The sequence below is a fragment of the Rhipicephalus sanguineus genome, unplaced genomic scaffold, assembly GCF_013339695.2.
Source record: "Rhipicephalus sanguineus isolate Rsan-2018 unplaced genomic scaffold, BIME_Rsan_1.4 Seq622, whole genome shotgun sequence".
Classification (NCBI taxonomy): Eukaryota; Metazoa; Arthropoda; class Arachnida; order Ixodida; family Ixodidae; genus Rhipicephalus; species Rhipicephalus sanguineus.
The window spans coordinates 24,596-43,572 of NW_023615642.1; the positions used below are offsets into that span (position 1 = coordinate 24,596).

At 48.6% G+C, this 18,977-nt stretch overlaps 1 protein-coding gene across 1 annotated transcript; it reads left to right on the plus strand.

The window, feature by feature from the left end:
- The first annotated feature begins 12,909 nt into the window (after positions 1 to 12,909).
- Positions 12,910 to 18,487, plus strand: LOC119377935 (sulfotransferase ssu-1). Its single transcript, XM_037647218.2, has 4 exons — positions 12,910 to 12,932; positions 13,021 to 13,173; positions 15,714 to 16,101; positions 18,262 to 18,487. Exons 1-4 carry the CDS (start codon positions 12,910 to 12,912, stop codon positions 18,484 to 18,486), a joined length of 789 nt encoding a protein of 262 aa, XP_037503146.2. The 3' UTR covers position 18,487.
- The last annotated feature ends 490 nt before the right edge of the window (positions 18,488 to 18,977 follow it).

Genomic DNA, 18,977 nt, shown 5'->3' on the forward strand with positions numbered 1-18,977 from the left:
TATCAGTGTTCAAGGGTCACATTCACATTTTCACAATTGTACATCACAAAAACTGACACTTTCACATAGGGCGAACAGCAGAAGTCTGATCAACATAACAACAAACGAGCATAGCTCACAATTGACACAATAGGGAATAGGGGAGAAGGGTAAATGGGCGGGTGACCATTCTCTTCCATCGTGTACATCACCGTGGTGGTAGATTCACTAGGACATGAGATATCAAGGTGGCGAACACAGATCAAAAGGTCGAGAAGACAAGCACATAAACTCCGAACCGACGGTGCGGCCTAGCACCATGTCGGCCGAAAAATAAGTTGAACTCGATCACGCTCAACGCCGACAAAAGGGCATGACCAATGGCGCAGAAACTCGCGCTCCCCCAAGAAGAAAAGCTCCTCAGAGAGGAACGCGAGGATCTCACGCCTCATGCGCCCCAATATCGGCCATAAAGCACGTCGACGGCAATTCCCCGCGACGGCTTCGCAGCGATTGCGCCAAAGGCTGAACAGGCCGGCAACTAGTAAAAGTGCCGCGAAGTGCCCTCGTGGGAACCCCCCGCCGGACACGAACCCTCGGACACCTTGTCCACGAAAACCAGCATGGACCGCACGCCAAAAAAGTCGGGCGACGACGCATTCGATCGTCGCATGCCGGTTGGTCTCAACCATGACGCAGTTCGGGCAAGTGGCGCTGCGTACCACCTGCCATCGTTGCAGCCGATCTCGAGTGGGGAGCAAGCCCCAGCCCCATCGCCAAACGAAGTCACGAAGGTGACCCGGCAACGCCGCTGCAGTCATGTGCTTCCACGGGTGACTCATTACCGCTTGCCGGTGTCGGGGTACTAAAGGCTGCACTAGGGCGGCCATTGTGTCCACTACTTTCGCTTCGGCTACATCGATCTCGGGACATGTAGTCTCTAGACGGCGGTGGAAGGCTAGGAGGGCACGATACACAGTCGGTAAATGAGAGGACTGCGGACCACAGTTGAAAGGACCAGCGGGCACTAGGACACGTAGGGATGGGCCCAGGTGGTAACGCGCGAGTGTCTGCGCAGGCGTACCATCATTATTTAAAACGCGCAATAAAGTGCGGAGGGACAGGATGGAAGCCGTAACGGCCACGTCGGGGAACGCGAAGCCTCCTCGGCTGCGCGGTTGCGCTAACGTGGGGCGCGATAATAATTCCGTACCACCAGACCAAAAGAACGAGGTGATTAAACGCTGAACTTTCTGTGAAACGCGGAGCGGGGGTTTGACGGTGTGACATAAGTACCAAAATTTGCCGAGGTAAACCGATTGCGACAAGTACCGGCGTTCTAAAAGGGGAAAATCGAAGTGCTTAGCAGCGTCTATGTTTTCTGTTAGAGATTGTATAACAGATGCCCAGATATTTTCGTGTATACCGAAAGCATTATAAGTGACACCTAGTATCTCCATGGTGGGGGACCATTGCAAAGGCAACGTGATGTTAATACGTCCGGCAGGGTTTCCAATGAAGAAATACTGACTTTTTGACAAGTTTAAACGAGCACCGGATATCCCACCGAAATGGGAAAAGGCATTCAGGACGTGCTGCAGTGACTGTTCGTTGTGTATGTACAGAGTAATATCATCGGCATAGGCAGTTACTTTAACTTCAGTGCGGCCAGGAAGGGGTAAGCCACGAATCTGTGGATCTCGTTCGATAGCCTTTAAAAAGGGCTCTAAGGCAAGGACGAATAAGACAGGGGAAAGAGGACAACCCTGACGGACTCCTCGTGTAACCTGGAATGGGCGGCTCTCGCGCGAATCTAGGAAAAGGGTACTCTCGGAGTTAGCGTACATAGCACGAATGAGGCGAATGAACTTGTCAGGAAAACCGAATGATTGTAAGACGTTGAATAAATAGGTATGTTCAACGAAGTCAAAAGCTTTTTCCTGATCTAAGGAAACCAGTAACCCCTGGGCGCATCGTCCAGTGGTGTACTGTATTATGTCACGCGTGAGCCAGGTATGACTATGAATGTCGCGGCCTGGAATGGAACAGACTTGATGGGGAGCTATTAGCGATGGAAGAGACGGACTGATGCGGCGTACCAGAATGTTAGCCAGGAGTTTGTAATCCGCATTGAGAAGGGTAATGGGGCGCCAATCTTCGGGTCGCATGGATTGGGAGTCTTTCTTGGGTATAAGTGTGATACGGCCGCTACGGAAAGAGTGCGGGAGGGCAAGATCGTGGAAACAGCGCCTGATGACACGTGACATAAATGGGCCAATAATGGGCCAAAACTCGATGTAGAACTCGACGGGGAGGCCATCGGGTCCAGGGGCCGAACCCTTTTTCATTGCATTTAAGGCATCTTTGATTTCAGAATCCGATGGTGGCGATAGGAGAGTGTCAGAATCCGCGTTGGAGTAACGGGGTAAATCTTGTAGGAGGGAGTGCAAAGAACCCCCTGCGGCAGAACTTACGCTAGTAGCTGACTGAGCCATAAATTCAAAGTGGCGCGTGAAAGCCTGGAAGTCGCGTGAGCCAGTAGCGGCAGGAGCTATAGGGCGTAGCGTGTGAGCAGGCGAGCCGCACGGACGGATGAGCGCCCGGCGTGCATACCGGAGGACCTCAGGGTGTGCACATGGCGCACGTCTACAGCGCCAAGCTGCCGCTGAGAGTGAAGAGGCGCGCATGATACGCTGGTACCTGTCTACTAGCTCTGCTTGCCATGCACGCATGACGGGAGAGGGGCACGGGTCCCGGTGGGCAATGCGGATTTTCTGCATTAAAACGTTGGCGTCCTGCGTCACACGAGCGCGAAGTGCCCTACCCGACGCACTGCAATGGTGACGCCATTGTTCTTTCAGATGATCCCAGTCAGTGAGATTTGCGCCAATAAGTGATGCGTGTAGTGCTCGGGACAAACCTTGGGCCGCTTGAAAGTCTTGAAGGACGCGGCAATCCAGACGCCATGGCCTCTGAAGCGCCGGCGTCCCCGCAGGCAGGTGTAAGGTCAGCGAAACCGGGCGGTGGTCACTTATATACACGGGTGTGGGTGGTAGTGACAGCACCTCAACATTGCGTACAAAGGCCATGAGGCCGGGGATACATATGCTCGATCAAGTCGACTGCTCGACGTCGCGCGACGCCAAGTATAAACATAGCTCCCGCCATACGTACGGTCATATACATCTGTCAGTGACAACTGTTGTACGAGACGCTCAAGTTCTTTGGCATTCCAGTTAGACCGGCCTCGACCTGGACCTCGGACGTCAGTGTGGGAGTCTAAGACACAGTTGAAATCTCCTAATAGTACCAAATGTCGAGAATTTAAAAGGTAAGTGTCGAGGGAGCGAAAAAAATGCGGCAGAGTTTGCGGACACCGCCGGCCCATAGACGCCAACAAATCTGATGCGCAAAGAAAAAAAACGTGCAGTCGAACGCCAGCACGCGTCCAAAGGCATCGAAAGTGACATGGTGGTCACGCAGAAGGCTGCGGTTAAAAACAATAACTCCGACGCCGGTCGAACGCGTGCTAGCGAACGAAAAGTAACAATCAATGTTAAATGCGCGTTTGAATGTCAGAACATCTGAGAGTTTGAAAAAGTTAGTTTCCTGCAGAAAAAGTAGGTCACAAGATGCTGAACGCGCAATATTTATAATTTCAGCCTGTTTTTGAGGGTTGCGGAAACCATTGAACATTAAATGTAATGACTTTTCAAGTGAGAGCCATGATGAAAGAGGAAGATAAGGATACAGAGTAAGTGACGGAAAGGCAGAAGTACCTTCAATGGGAGCGGGAGCGGGTGAACGCGCCCCGCAAGCAGTTCAGTCATTTCTTGCGGCCGGGCGACGCACCGGAGGCGCGGGGCTTCCGGGGTCGCGTTGGTGTCCGCAAGGGACTTCTGTCACGGCTGTGGGTTTCCGAGTCGCTGCTGGAAACTCGGTGACGCTTGATGCTGGAACTTCGAACGGAGGGGGGCACTAGAACGTCGACACTTCTCCTGGCTGACGTCGCTGGGAGTAGCGTCTTCGTCAATTTGCAGGGGCGTCTCACTTGAAGAGCTGTCTGAGTCTTCAATGTGGACGGTTCCGTCAGCTGTAGACGAAGACTCCTCGATAATAGGAGGATTTGCAGACGATGAGGACGCCGCGTGACTAGCGTTGGACGTCACGCTGTCGTCTGTAGACGGAGATTCCTCGATGGTAGGAGGATTCGCAGACGATGAGGAGGCCGTGTGATTAATGTCGGACGTCACGCTGTCGTCGGCCTCTGTCCTCCCAGCAGATACGCTGTGAAGCGAGGTACCGGCATGTCGTTCGATGGTGATGACCGGTGGGCGCGAGACGCACACCTGATCATCGGCCGTGGAAGCGCTGGCCGGGTCTGGGCTAACCGGGGACGCAGCGGGCGTTGGATGTGGCGTCGCGTCCTGTGAGTTTTGATCTTGGGCAGGGACCTGGGACAGGTTTCGGTAGGGACCTCACCTTTGTCCGTAGCTGGCGTCCTCGGGTTGAAGCGGCGGGAAGTCCTTAGAGGCTGCCTCTGAGTACGATCTTCGGATGGTGCAGGCGACGGTGGCATGAGGGTCTCCACAACGACGGCACGGAAGGGAGCAGCCCTTTCCGTCGTGGCCATAGGTGCCGCACCTCCCGCAAAACGGCGCCGTGCAGTTCATCCTGAAGTGGCCACTTTCTCCACAACGTCGACACACGCGCTGAATACCTTTGTAGTCACAGGTCACTCGGTGACCTGCCACCCTCAGGTAGTTTGGCACAGGGGACGACGATTTCATTTCCATGCGGACGTACCGCGTCCCAGTGGTCACGGTCGGGCGCGACCCCATAAGTCCTCTGGTAATGTGGAGCACCTTCCCGTAAGGAGACAACGCCTGGGCGAGGGCCTCACTGGGGACGCGGCACGGCAGAAAGAGAACGGTGACCTGTGTTACTTGAGGGCCCAGGGGCACAATGGCGACGCGTTCTCCTCGGATGTTGAGGTGCGACGCGTCCACGATTTGAGCCAGAGCGGCTTCACTGTTGACGGTAACTTGGTAGTTCCGGCCTCCGAAGTGTTGAACGCAGTATACTTCTTCGATTCCTATGAATTTTGTTGCAATATTCCGTGATAGTGGAATAGAAGACCACTCTAAGACAACTTGTAATGTTGAATGCCGACACCGAACATTGTACATGTCCGGAAAATTCCGACTATGAGAAAATTTATTCACGAACACGTGCTTCGGTGGTCACGAGATGCACCTGCCATTGATGCCGCTCCAGACGCCGACGAACGCTAGCAAGAACATAAAAGACGCCGTAGCACTCTCAAGCATGGTACAGAAAACACACAGCGGTTTAATAATACGTCTACGCCATTGTTGTTGTTGTTGTTGTTGTAGCCTACTACTTCTGGCACATACCCACTCTGGGGGATTGGCCAAGAAAAAATTATTGTAGCCACGGATGATAATTACGGTAATTTTTTTTAACCTCCCTATTACTAAAGTAGAAAAAAAACGCGAAGATACGCCATTGTCCGAGCTACTTCATCCTTTTCCTTAGCTGCATCCCCACTACTTGTTCATGTCCCAAGAGTTGACGTGCCTGAAGAAGAAGAAAAGTCTGCCACATGTTAAATGCGGAATTTGTTCTCAACTTGACTGAACCATAACGAGGGATCGGCAATCCCTAGCTGCGGTAGCGTTATAGTGGTAGCTCCGACGACACCCGCTAAGGGTACCTGGCTGGTTGCATTTGTAGTCGGACCTGTGTAGAGGCCGTCTGGATTGTGACGCTGCTTCATGGAAGCCTCCGCGTTTGTAGTCCAGGTCACCAATAACTGTAGCACTCTGAAACACGGTTCAGAAAGCACAGAGCGGTTTATTAATACGTCTGTGCCATTGTTCGAACTACTTCATCCCCTTGCTTAGCTGCCTCCCCACAACTTGTTCATATCCCAAGAGGGGACGCGCCTGAAGAAGAAAGAAATCTGCCACAACGCCATGCCGATGCTACCGGAGAACAAAGTTCCAGGAAACGCCGCGCTTTAATACAGTAAGCACGCTTGCGCGTAGCTTAGACAGCCGCCGAAGATGATTCTGCGTGGATCTTCAGAGCGATAGCTCTACCCTTCCCGGTACAAAATCGGGAAACGCCTTTGTGCATCCGTTTGACCTTCGAGCTCAACCAAGATCAGCGCCAGCGAGAGACCTTCAGTGAACACTTGTGCGGTGCGTTCGCGAATGTGAGGCCACGGCCGGACTCGACTAAGGGGAGAGTGGAGGAGAGAGTCGAGTCCGGCCGTGGTGAGGCTTTCGTGCCGCCATCACCAGAGGCGCTGGCTGCATCCAAGTTCACTGCGGGTTCTGACACACCCAAAATTTTTTCATTCTTTAACTGTTCGGGTGATAGTGAAATATTTGCATGCCTTCACAAGTTGGTCGTTCTACACAAAAAAAAAACTCGAAAAAAATTCTTGGGTACGGCCATGCTGTAAGGTTAATATTTCAGGGGCGAATGTCCGCCTAACCATATGTCGGCGTCCGTGCTTACACACCTACTCGACCACCCGTCATTATTCACTTCGTGCAGACGCGTGGTTTTAACAATATGTTTAACAATAGACTAATATCAACCATAATTATGACAAAACGATATAAAACACCTGCAAGCACAAACCCTTATACTAGTCGGCGACTTCAACGTGCACATTATGGACCTTAGGACCTAGCTTTATCGTCGACTCTCACTGTCCGCTGTCGCAGTATATAGAAAAAAATCACAGCATATCCACGGAGTGAATGATGATGAGTGGGCGAAGCTGCGGAGGTTCATCGATAAACCGTGAATCTTCCGTGAATTCTGCCCAGTACATCATCACCGACGTGAGATCGGGCGCGTTTATACTAAAGGTTCGATGAGTTATGACGACTTGCAGCGCACTTTAATTTTACATGTACGCTGTGAATTTTCATTGTTTAGAAAACCATTGCTTAGAAAACATCTGGCGTCTTTCGTTAAGCAGCTGGCGTCTTTTCGTTTTGCTTTAGAAACATCTGGCGTTCTTTCGTTTTGCTTTTACAAAACATCTGGCGTCTTTTGTTGGTTTATTTCATCAATCAACGGCGTTTTGAACAAAATTTTCATTGTTTAATCACGCACAGGAGAAATCTCACCAGGCACTACCTTGGAGGTAAAGAATGGCTGCTAATGGGAATGAGAGACAGAAGAAGTCGGCTTTTAGCTAACGCTGCGAATTTTTTATTGTTCAACAACGCACAGGAAAAATCTCCCACCGGCACCACCTTGCAGGTCAAAGCGTAAGACTGGTTACATACTACGCTACGAGGGACGAACGGGTGCCGCTATAAGGAGCTTCGCCCCTAAAAATCACAGCATATCCACGGAGTGAATGATGATGAGTGGGCGAAGCTGCGGAGGTTCATCGGTAAACCGTGAATCTTCCGTGAATTGTGCCCAGTACATCATCACCGACGTGAGATCGGGCGCGTTTATACTAAAGGTTCGATGAGAGTTATGACGACTTGCAGCTCACTGTAATTTTACATGTACGCTGTGAATTTTCATTATTTAGAAAACCATTGCTTTAGAAAACATCTGGTATCTTTCGTTAAGCAGCTGGCGTCTTTTCGTTTTGCTTTAGAAACATCTGGCGTCTTTTCGTTTTGCTTTTAGAAAACATCTGGCGTCTTTCGTTGGTTTATTTCATCAATCATCGGCGTTTTGAACAAAGTTTTTATTGTTTAATCACGCACAGGAGAAATCTCACCAGCCACTACCTTGGAGGTAAACAATGGCTGCTAATGGGAATGAGAGACAGAAGAAGTCGGCTTTTAGCTAACACTTACACTTCTACTTCTACTAACGTTTCCTACTGGAACATGCCAATGGCTGCTAATGGGGAATGAGAGACAGAAGAATTCGGCTTTTAGTTAACGCGCACGCTGCGAATTTTTTATTGTTCAACAACGCACAGGAGAAATCTCCCACCGGCACCACCTTGGAGGTCAAGATCTGGTACTAGCGTTACGACTGGTTACGCACTACGAGGGACGAACGGGTGCTGCTTTTAGGAGCTTCGCCCCTAAAACCGTTGCTATAGTCGAAACATATACTTGTGTATGTGAATAAAAAGGTTTACAATAGACGATCATCAATCATAATTGTGAAAGAACAATATAAAACACCTACAAGCACAAAAACCCTTTATACTAGTCAGCGACTTCAGCGTAGATATTATGGACCTTAGGACCAAGGAGGTTTTCTCCTTGCTTAGGACTTAGCTTCGTCGTTGTCTCGTAATGTCACTTTATGTCACTTTGTCACTCAATTTACATTATATGGGGCAACACTCGGGTAACGTACGGTTACAATACCCAGAGCTTCGCCCACTCGTCATGATTCACTTCGTGGAGATGCGTGTTTTAGGGGCGAAGCTCCTTATAGCGGCACCCGTTCGTCCCTCGTAGCGTAGTATGTAACCAGTCTTACGCTTTGACCTGCAAGGTGGTGCCGGTGGGAGATTTTTCCTGTGCGTTGTTGAACAATAAAAAATTCGCAGCGTTAGCTAAAAGCCGACTTCTTCTGTCTCTCATTCCCATTAGCAGCCATTCTTTACCTCCAAGGTAGTGCCTGGTGAGATTTCTCCTGTGCGTGATTAAACAATAAAAATTTTGTTCAAAACGCCGTTGATTGATGAAATAAACCAACAAAAGACGCCAGATGTTTTGTAAAAGCAAAACGAAAGAACGCCAGATGTTTCTAAAGCAAAGCGAAAAGACGCCAGCTGCTTAACGAAAGACGCCAGATGTTTTCTAAAGCAATGGTTTTCTAAAGAATGAAAATTCACAGCGTACATGTAAAATTAAAGTGAGCTGCAAGTCGTCATAACTCATCGAACCTTTAGTATAAACGCGCCCGATCTCACGTCGGTGATGATGTACTGGGCAGAATTCACGGAAGATTCGCGGTTTACCGATGAACCTCCGCAGCTTCGCCCACTCATCATCATTCACTCCGTGGATATGCTGTGATTTTTTTTTATATGTAACTTTCAGCTAGGCTCACATTGCAGTCTCTTACAACGGGACCGTCTTGTGCATACTGGGATGGCTCCTAAACCATCCAGAGTTCAAAGTTTATTCGAGGTGTTGCGGTTGTGCACGAGTCCACAATGAACACGTAGCGCGAGAATTTTTCGAAATCGTGCCGTAATAGAGGAGTTACACGCGTTTGATGATCTAAATGCGGCCCTCGATCTTTTCGCTCTTTCCTTAGATACGCTTCGTTCGTTGGCGCGTCTCTCATCTTGGCTGAGTGTTCCTTCTCGCCGTGCGAGGAGGAAAATCTGGGAGCGTCCATACCTGCATGCAGAAAAACAGGTTCTTGCTGCTGCTGACATGACCAGGTTCTTCTGGTGACGTCACTATCAACGCTGGGGATACCGAAAGGCCCGGAGAGGAGTGCGGGATTGTCTTTATTTTTATGGCCCGCCTGCGGCGTGTAGCGCTGCCGCGTTCGGCACTGTTGATCGTGACGGCATTCTGAACTTGGGCGCGAGTTTACTTGAAATGTGTGTTTACGTGTATACATTGGAGGTTGTTTAGGGGCCCTTCAAGCGTGAACAATAACCTTTTTTGTACTAATCAAAACTGACTAAATTGAGTTGATAGCTCTACTCCTACGTCATTTAGCTCAGTTGGCTCCATCTCAGCATCATTGTTCTGAGGTCGACGCAATACCGCCTTTGCTTTATCATGCCATTTTAAGTGGTTGGGATTGACTGAATAAGCAATACTAATTAGGACTTGATTAGGTCTTGCTACAAAGCACTGTGGGAGACGGCCGCGCTTGCGCAGTGTCGGCACGGTTTAGTCCAGGGCAGCCACGCCCGCCAAGCCCGGCAGCGTCAGGGCAGCGTCCCGTCGAGCACCGACCACGACATGAGCACTTCTCACTTCAGTGTTCTCTCCTCTATCGCTGCTTTACGGCGTCGCTCTGCCGGCCAAGCCCCACTGAAATTTTGCACAAAAGATAAACTGGTGTCATTTACATAGATTATAACGCACCATACGAGTTCTTAGACCTTCGTGTGGGCCAGACTTCCCAGGTGTTTCAAACCCGCGAGAGGAGGCTACGCTGCGGAGGCTTCATGTCGGGGTTGCGCTTAATCCGTATATGACCACTCTCTGGGCGCAACATTACCGCGGCCCATATGGTGCACCGTGCCCATTTTGTGACACCCCAATCTGAGATGTGACGGCGACATATTTGTTGTGGACGTGTACAGGCCTACATTTAAGCCGTTTTCCCCACCTCCATGCAACAGGCCTCAGACCGCCCTGACCATTCGACCTCGACCGCTTCATTCACGGACCATTCCAGCGCTCACTGTCCCTTCCTCTCTCCCTCCTTCCCTCCGCCCGTCTGTCACATAAGACGATCGCCGCTATAAAGAAATAACGGCTCAAAAGAAAAGTTTTCACTCCGATGCTTAGGTTTGAGACCGGGCCTACGCTCCCGGAAGGCAATAGGCTGTGCATCCATGCTTGCAGAGTATGAACATACGTGTGCATGCATGTGTTGCACCCGCTGTGCATAACAAATGTAGCATGATAACACTCTATATGGAGTATTCGTTAAATTTCGTGGACGTGGAACAAAATCTGTCTGCAGGACAAGATGTAAAGGCGACAAGGAGGACTGTACGCATGAGTAAAAATCAAACTTTGCCCAATTTGGATGCCAAACAAGCGTTTGAGTGGTCGCTGCATGCGCGTGCCATGTGGTAGCGTTCCAGGCGCTGTGCGATATTGCACGCGCACGGGTGCTAGAGAGAAGATGAAACGATGAAACGCTGACCAGTGCTAGAGAGATGATGAAAGACGTCATGCCGATGCCGCCCGTGAACGGCGTTCCAGAAAGGGCCTCTACCTACAATGCTTACAGATCACATAGACAACTCCTAAAGGATATTTTGCGCAGATTTTGTATCCCTTTAATTACTAAAATAATTTTTCTTACTTCCTGCGTATAATAAGCCCTGTGCCCTCGTATCTTCTTTTGCGCAGTGGTGTACACGTTCCTTTAAAACAGGAACGAAGGCTCCTTCTTCGTTCCTTCCCAATCTTGGAACGAGTTCCCGTTACAAGTTCCTTCGATGCGAAAGGAACGCGTTCCAGTTACTTTTCGAAAATTGCAACGTGTCGTTACATTTACGTTACATTTGAATTTTTAATCAAAATATAGTGCCGGATAACCTCGAGGCGAAATAAGGGGAGCAATTTAAAGCTCTAGCATCAAGCTAAATATTTTATGATTTTGACATCGCCGGCAGTAGGTTCAATGTAGATAAAATGAATCTAAAGAAACGCTCCTAGACGAATTTTTTATAGACCACCGGCCATACTACAGACATGTCTAACTGCAGCTTTCGTGTTCGTCTATTACAAGTTGGACACAATGGGCACCATCCAAGACATTCTTCAAATGTGCCGTCATAATACTGCGCTTCAGATATTCAAACAGAAATTCCCACACATGCACCTATATAAAAAAGTTTCTTGCACAGGAAACCACATCGAAAAGAACAACACATAAGGGTTTAATGAGTGCTGATTCGATACTGCAGTGTGAGTAGAAAATAATGTCCAGGATACATATTCGCTACTTAGTAAATTTCTTGTTCGCACTCAGCAAGAGTCGCATCTCGATGTTGGTATCCGACTGAGGAACCTGTTTTCTCGTCAGCACTTCGTTGGCAATGTTGAAGAGCCGCTCCATCAAGTGCTTGAGGCTACTGCCGTGTTGTAAACAAATAGGCACAAGTCACCCGTGGTCGTAGGGCGAGGGCAGGCTCAGCGGGAGCAACAACAATGTAGCGCTGGGTGTACGCGTATCGTTTATTGCATGACAGACGTTATCGGTGCGGCGGCTGTCGAACTGAACTATAATAAAAGTTGCACGTCGGTGCTTCACTCATTTTCTGCGGCCTCTGGCGTTGTGATTGGCTCCTCTGTCCCATGCGCGCCAAACACCAGATTCGCGACGATGATTCGCGCCAGAGGCCGCAGAAAATGAGTGAAGCACCGACGTGCAACTTTTATTATAGTTCAGTTCGACAGCCGCCGCACCGATAACGTCTGTCATGCAATAAACGATACGCGTACACCCAGCGCTACATTGTTGTTGCTCCCGCTGAGCCTGCCCTCGCCCTACGAAAACTCCGCGGTTCCACTCGTAGGCGCCTCGACTACTGTAAGTCGGCTCCCCACTTTTCCCTATGTCGACAAGGCCATGGGGACGCGCAGCAGAACCGGCCGAATACGCAGCCCTCCTCTCCCCCCCCCCCCCCCCTTCCACGAACAAAAGCTACTTTCGAGTTGGCAGAACAAAAAAGTCGCGAGCTTTACAGGCGCGAGCTTTACAGTGGGGTTCGATGATTCTCGAATGTCAAATAAAAGTTCTCCAAGGCGTGTCTACACTCCAGAACGGCCCGTGATTGCTGTCAGACTCGCTCAGATAAAAAGAAAAAAATCCGCTGTTCCTCCAGAGCGTGGTCGGTCTTGACATAGTGTGCTTCCCTTCCCCCCCGGCGGGCGCCTTAAAGTGAAAAGCAGGATGCAGCATAGTCAAGTGCCAGGCGAGCGGTAGATTCTTGCGCCTCACGCGGTCGCCCATCTACCCTGTTCTGCATGATGTGATGTGTGCGGGCGCGTATTCAATGCCGAGGAACGTTTACAGAAGGAACGCCGTTCTCTATGCCGTTCCTACGTAAACGTAACGAGTTACCGTTACAGTTCCACCGATCCTCAATGGAACAGTGGCGTGCCTCCGTTCCTCCAAAAAGGAACTAATTCCTTTTTGGAACACTGCTTTTGCGTCATCAGGCATCTTTGCGCTAAAGCATAAGATATGCAGTACCAGCTAGCCCACGAGTCAGTTTTATAATTAGTCTGTCCTGAATTCACTATGGCTAACGACAGGATCAACTAGTTCTTTTCTTCTTTTTTTTTTTTTTTGCAGCGGTGGAGTTCCTCCTCGGAACCGCGAGCAGTTCTGGGACAACACGCCCTTCCTGGAGATGCGAGGGGCCGAGCGCTCGGTCCTGAGGAGCAAGCCGGGTGCCATCAAGACGCACCTGCCTTTCGACAGGCAGCCGTACTCGCCGCAGGCTAAGTGCGCTGTACTCTGGTCACTAGTGCGCGGCCGAAGGGGGCAGTTTTGCAAGAGTATGATGCGAGATCCCCCGCTGAAAATCCTTGTCCGGGCGTAGCCAGGATTTTATTTCGGTGACAGGAGGAGGGCGTCTGACCTTCCTCTGTGCATGTGCGTGTTTTTGCGTACATACATACATACATACATGCATACATACATACATACATACGTACGTACATACGTACATACATACATACATGCATACGTACATACATACATACATGCATGCGCACATACATACATACATACATGCGCACATACATACATACATACATACATACATACATACATACATACATACATACATACATACATACATACATACATACATACATACATACATACATACATACATACATACATACATACATACATACATACATACATACATACATAATGTAAAGACAACGGGAGGGGCGGTGTTCGAACATTCCCCACCTACTCAATTGTCTCCTTGTACACACATTGTGTTACCATTCCTACAATTTTTCTGAGTGCTGAATGAGAATTCAGCGATAACGTAACGTAGTTACTTCACATGCATCTGAAACTGTATAAAAGTAGTTTAATCGCATTCTTTCCGCCGCGTTTTGAGAATATCTGCACTACTTTAACACATGCCTTTGTTTTGTCACGCAGCACCAAAGGCAACCATGAAGCTCGTTTCAAATAGCGCTGAACTGAGAAGAGAAACCAAGACAAAGCGTCAACGTGGCAACTAACCAGACGATACTGCGCTACAAGTGCGCACAAAGTGCTTACCAAATGAAACATTCGGTGATGATTGGTTTCTCTATTACTTTGTCAGTACGTACGACACGAAGTTTTAAGTAAGCATTGCCTGCGAATATATGAATATTTTTTCCTGTAGATCTCCTTTCGTCAAATTCTACCCTTGTTTGTCGGAATTTCGATAGCAAAAATTCTTCTCAGCGGAATTGCCTAATCCGCGTGTTGTGAAGGAACTTCCTTTACATTGTATATGTGTTTATGTTATAACAAAACGGTCATTTGCGCTAGTTGGCATGTGTTCATATTGATTAAAAACGCACACTGACAGACACGGACTCGGGAAGAGGTGGGGCACCGACACTAGCACACATTCGCACGAGAAAAATTATTGAGGAAACCTACAAATATATAGTTCTTCATTAAGCACGTGGTGTAGTTCCTCTCTCCGAAGACACAGAACACGGAATACCTTTTCCACGGTGGGAAAGAGAGAGCTTGTGAGGCAGGGTCGCTTTCGCATATATACACGCACACATAGAAACGCACGCACGAACATACATAAAGTATGGCTGAACACCCCTCCCCCCTCGAAAAAAATTTCTGCGTACTACCCTATTTTGAGGGCACATGCGTCAAGCAGAAGGGAGTGTACTTTAAAAGACAAGAAACAATGACAAACAGATTGCTAATGCAGCGTGGGACTCAGACAGGAATACCTTTTTTAATTTATATATGAAAAACAAACATATGAAGGTAGGCTACATAAGAGCCGGCTATCCCATCAACATGGTACCAGTATTGAAGAAACGCACAAAACCAAGGAAAACTGGAACGAATAAAAGAATAAAAAAAGAAAAATAATCAGAAGCACTATGCACATATATGATGTGTGGCGTGTAAAGAATTAGCAGGGTCGGAGATAGGATTACTGTTTCTCTGTAATGATAATGTAGGGGGCGCTAGCACATCGATCACGTGTTTAAGTATACGTGTACGTACATGTATACGTAGGCCGCCGAACTGGCCGATGCGTAAACATCTAACTTGAAGAGCATAAAATATCGCTATGGTCGAACGAAGGCTCACTCTTAAACGAAGCATTGCGCCACGTGTGGCTGTTCAGCCATTTTCGTTGATGCGTCTAATACATCAAGGCATCGGGACAAACCACTAGAGAACTGATAGAACTTTTCCACATTACGAGGTGGCGCGACGTTCTTCTTTGAGTTTACTTACGTGAAGTATCGTTCAGTTTATTGTTACTTCTCTTCATACTTGTTTCAGAAGTGCACGGCAACAACGCTGACTACTCCAATGTATCTAACAATTGTATAGGTTCTACGGCAACGCTTGAAAGCTTTGCGCAACGGTGATCTGTATGCTGTGGTTTTTTAATCATTTACTTGCGCTTGTTTCTGTCCTCATGTCATCATACATGCCCGCTTATACAACTGGCACACTTACTGCGACCACAATTTCTGCAAAAGAAAGGTGAAAACTTCCGCACCTTAGGTCATTCGGGAAAAGCAGTGTTGTCCGCTTGGTGGCTTTGTATGGTTAGAAACTGCTAAAAAAATTGACCGTTTTGTATTCCGATGAGGGTGGAATGCAGAATCGCCCGCGTTGGCTGCGCGAGCCGGATTTATGTACTCCGGTGTACGAACGTAACACGCCAGGATGTTATTTTTTATGGACGGTTTCTGAAATTAAGTGCCCCACCATCCTTTGACGCCGTCTGTATACATGTGCGTGCATGTCGCTTGACGCAGGTACCTGTATATCACACGCAACCCGTTCGACTGCTGCGTGTCTTACTACTACCACACCAAGCACCTGCCGGGCTACTGCTTCGGACAGGCCACGTTCGACGACTTCTTCGAGCTGTTCATCACGGGTGACGTCGAGTTCGGCGACTACTTCGACCACCTGCTTTCGTGGTACGCACACCGGTCGGACCCCAACGTGCTGTTCCTGACCTACGAAGAGCTCAAGCGGGATACATCGGCTGCGGTCGTCAAGATCGCCGGCTTTCTCGGTGAAGAGTATGCCGCGAGGCTGCGCCGAGAACCAGCACTGGTAGGCCGTATCCTGGAGGCCGCGGCGCTGGGAAACATGAAGAAGGTCTTCAATTCGTGCGACTTCCCCGTCACTGAAGAGGTGTGTGTGCACGGTTAGCAGGCGCACGGTCGCCATCATAGTTTACCTGAACAAACAGGTACAGATGTGCGAGCGGGGAAAGGTTTAATGTTCGCCGGATTTCATCGGATCGCACAGGAACATCATCACGGCCCACAGTCGCCACACCACTTATCCGCAGCTGCCTAAGCACGGCTGTAGGACTGTTTAGGAAGAGCAGGCTCACGGTAGCGACCTTGACGGATTGCAACTAAAGAAACAGAGTTTAAACTGAAGTTTTAATTTTACGACTGCAGTTTACGGCAACGCACGAAATATTAGAAAAGGAGGAAGAAAAAGGTTTGTAGGTGAAGGGCTTTTATTGATGAGTCATGGTTGTCGGGCCCTGTAATTCTGGGCCTTCATTGGCCGACGTACTGCTCTCTCTGTACACTCCGCCGCCCATGTGTGTCCAGGCGTCACACGATGCGAATTCTCTAACCAGGCATCACACTATGCGAATTGCACAACGAGTGGGTTGTTGAATGCTTCAAACCCATTACAAAGGGCTCTCATTATTCTTCATCGTCATCAGCCACAGCATCAACAAAGTGCACATAATTTCTTACGGGTGTTTCGCCGGTGCCACGGTTCTCCGCAGCATGACGACAAATGGCATAGTGGCTGCTTCCCTACTTCACAAAAATTGTGATTTATAGCGTAGCGGGTTCCTCGCAAGTGCACTTGTATTGGTTGCCAAGGAAGCCCATAAGCCCATGATCCATTTCCTCAGGGTCTCAATAAAGTTCTTTCCCCCTCTCTCTCTTTCTCACAGTAACGTATGGTATATAGCATGATGGGAGAGTGAAATAGTGACCGGCCGTCACACAATGCGAAATACGTAACTAGTGGGTCGTTTAATGCTTCCAGCCCGTTACAAAGGGCTCAGCCATAATTCTTCGTCATCATTCGTCGCACCAACAAAGTGCGCATAATGCCTTACAGATGTGTAGCTGGTAACACGCTTCTCCGCAGAATGAAGAATAATGGCGTAGTAGGTGCTTCTAAACTTCACAAAAATTATGATTTATGGCGTAGTGGGTACTTTGCTAGTGTACTTGTATTAGTAGCCCCAAGAGAGTTTACAACGGGCTCTAGAAATGCCGCTGTTCCAGCTTTCGCGGTGACTGTGCTGCGCTTTCCGCACAGGCGTAGCGTTTTTTATTTGATAATGGTAATATATCAATGTAGAGTATACAACGTTTCTCTTATGTGTTGTCCCTCTAACCTTTGCACTTACTTCTTGCAGCAAGGTAGCAAGGTAACAAACTGTTGCTTTGTTTCTCAGAATGCATGGACTGACTGACCAATTTTATTTTTATATGTTTCGATACAGTGCTGCCACGAATAAGGGCTGTCACAGAAATGGGAAGTGCCGCATTTGTTGGTAAATCAGTGTTTCACAATAATACATAAAAGTACCTGCCGCGATGACCAGTGGCTATGACAGTGCTCTGCTGAGGACGACGTTACCGGCTCGGTTTCCGGCCGCAGAGACTGTGTTGCGATGAAGGCGGAATAGAAATGCGCCTACATACGCATACCTTTGTATCTATGTATGTATTTAGACGCCGTTTAACGTAAGAACCACAGGTCATTAAAGCTAATCAGGAATTCCCCACTTCGTCGGGCCTGAGAATTACGTTTTTTATGGCATGTGAAATCCGGTAAATTTGTACTTCGATATAACACAATCGCATCCAACGCGATAACATATTCTTTACGTGCGTTATACGTAATTAACTGATTTGTTACACGTAACTACTTTTTACATGCTGATACTGACGAGGGCTTTCTTGAGATTCGTAAATTTTTTTCGTTGCCGTCCACAATTTGTTGTGTCAGTGATCGTTGTGGAAGAAAGTAAGGCGTGCGAACATGGACAGGAGAAAAGAAAATAGGAAACCACGGCGTTTGTGTTGTCTAGGCTTCTTGCGTTCGTGTTTGCACTCTCTTCAACGATGAATCACTGCCAACTAGCTCAGCTTTCCGTCCTTCTGGTCAGTGATCATTATATCGCTGTTTAAAATGAGGTATCAGACTTTCGCCACAATGTGCGATTCAGTAAATCATAGCAGGAATGTTTCGGTATGCGAAAAGGGGAGCGCGGTTTTTAATGTTGTTTTAAAAATACCATTTTAGCAGAAAGCGGCGAGCCTCAAGGAACAAGAACGCCAAGCCGCAGCGAGCGTGGAAGAACTCGTCCGGAGGCCCATGACGGGCGAGTTTGTCCGCAAGGGCGCCGTGGGAGACTGGAAGGGACACTTCTCCCCGGTGCAGGTGCAGAGGATGCTGGAACGCATCAGAGTCAAGACGGCAGGAAGTGACGTCATGGACTTGTGGAAGGACATCGACATTCCCCGATGACACTGTAATGTTAACAGGTCCCGATTGTGTAATAAACGTTGTTTCCTTTTCAGTTTGTTCCTTCTTTGTTCCGGCGACTCGCGCTGTGAGGTTCATAATAGTGATTTGGCTTCGGAAGGCTCGAAGCTAGTCACCCGGCGAGTGTGCGAAAAACCATGAACAATCCTCACCTGACCTTATAACAATGGCGGTTCAGAAGAGTTATGACGCCATTGTGAGGGTCAGGACGCCATCGTGAGTGTCCACCTCTAATTGCGGTAGACCCGCAAAAACTAAGAGCCACAGATAATAACATACCTGTCTGTGGATGACCAGCGTGAATTAACCACTTCGACACAAAAATGTTACTGATCATACTCGACTTCTCTGTGATACAGAGAAGTTCACACAAAAGCTTGCCGGAAGTACTATTTCGCGGAGGAAAAATAGTGCATACCATTTTGTACAAGCCGCCGGTACAGACAGCACAGCCGGCTCACCTTAGAAAGTAA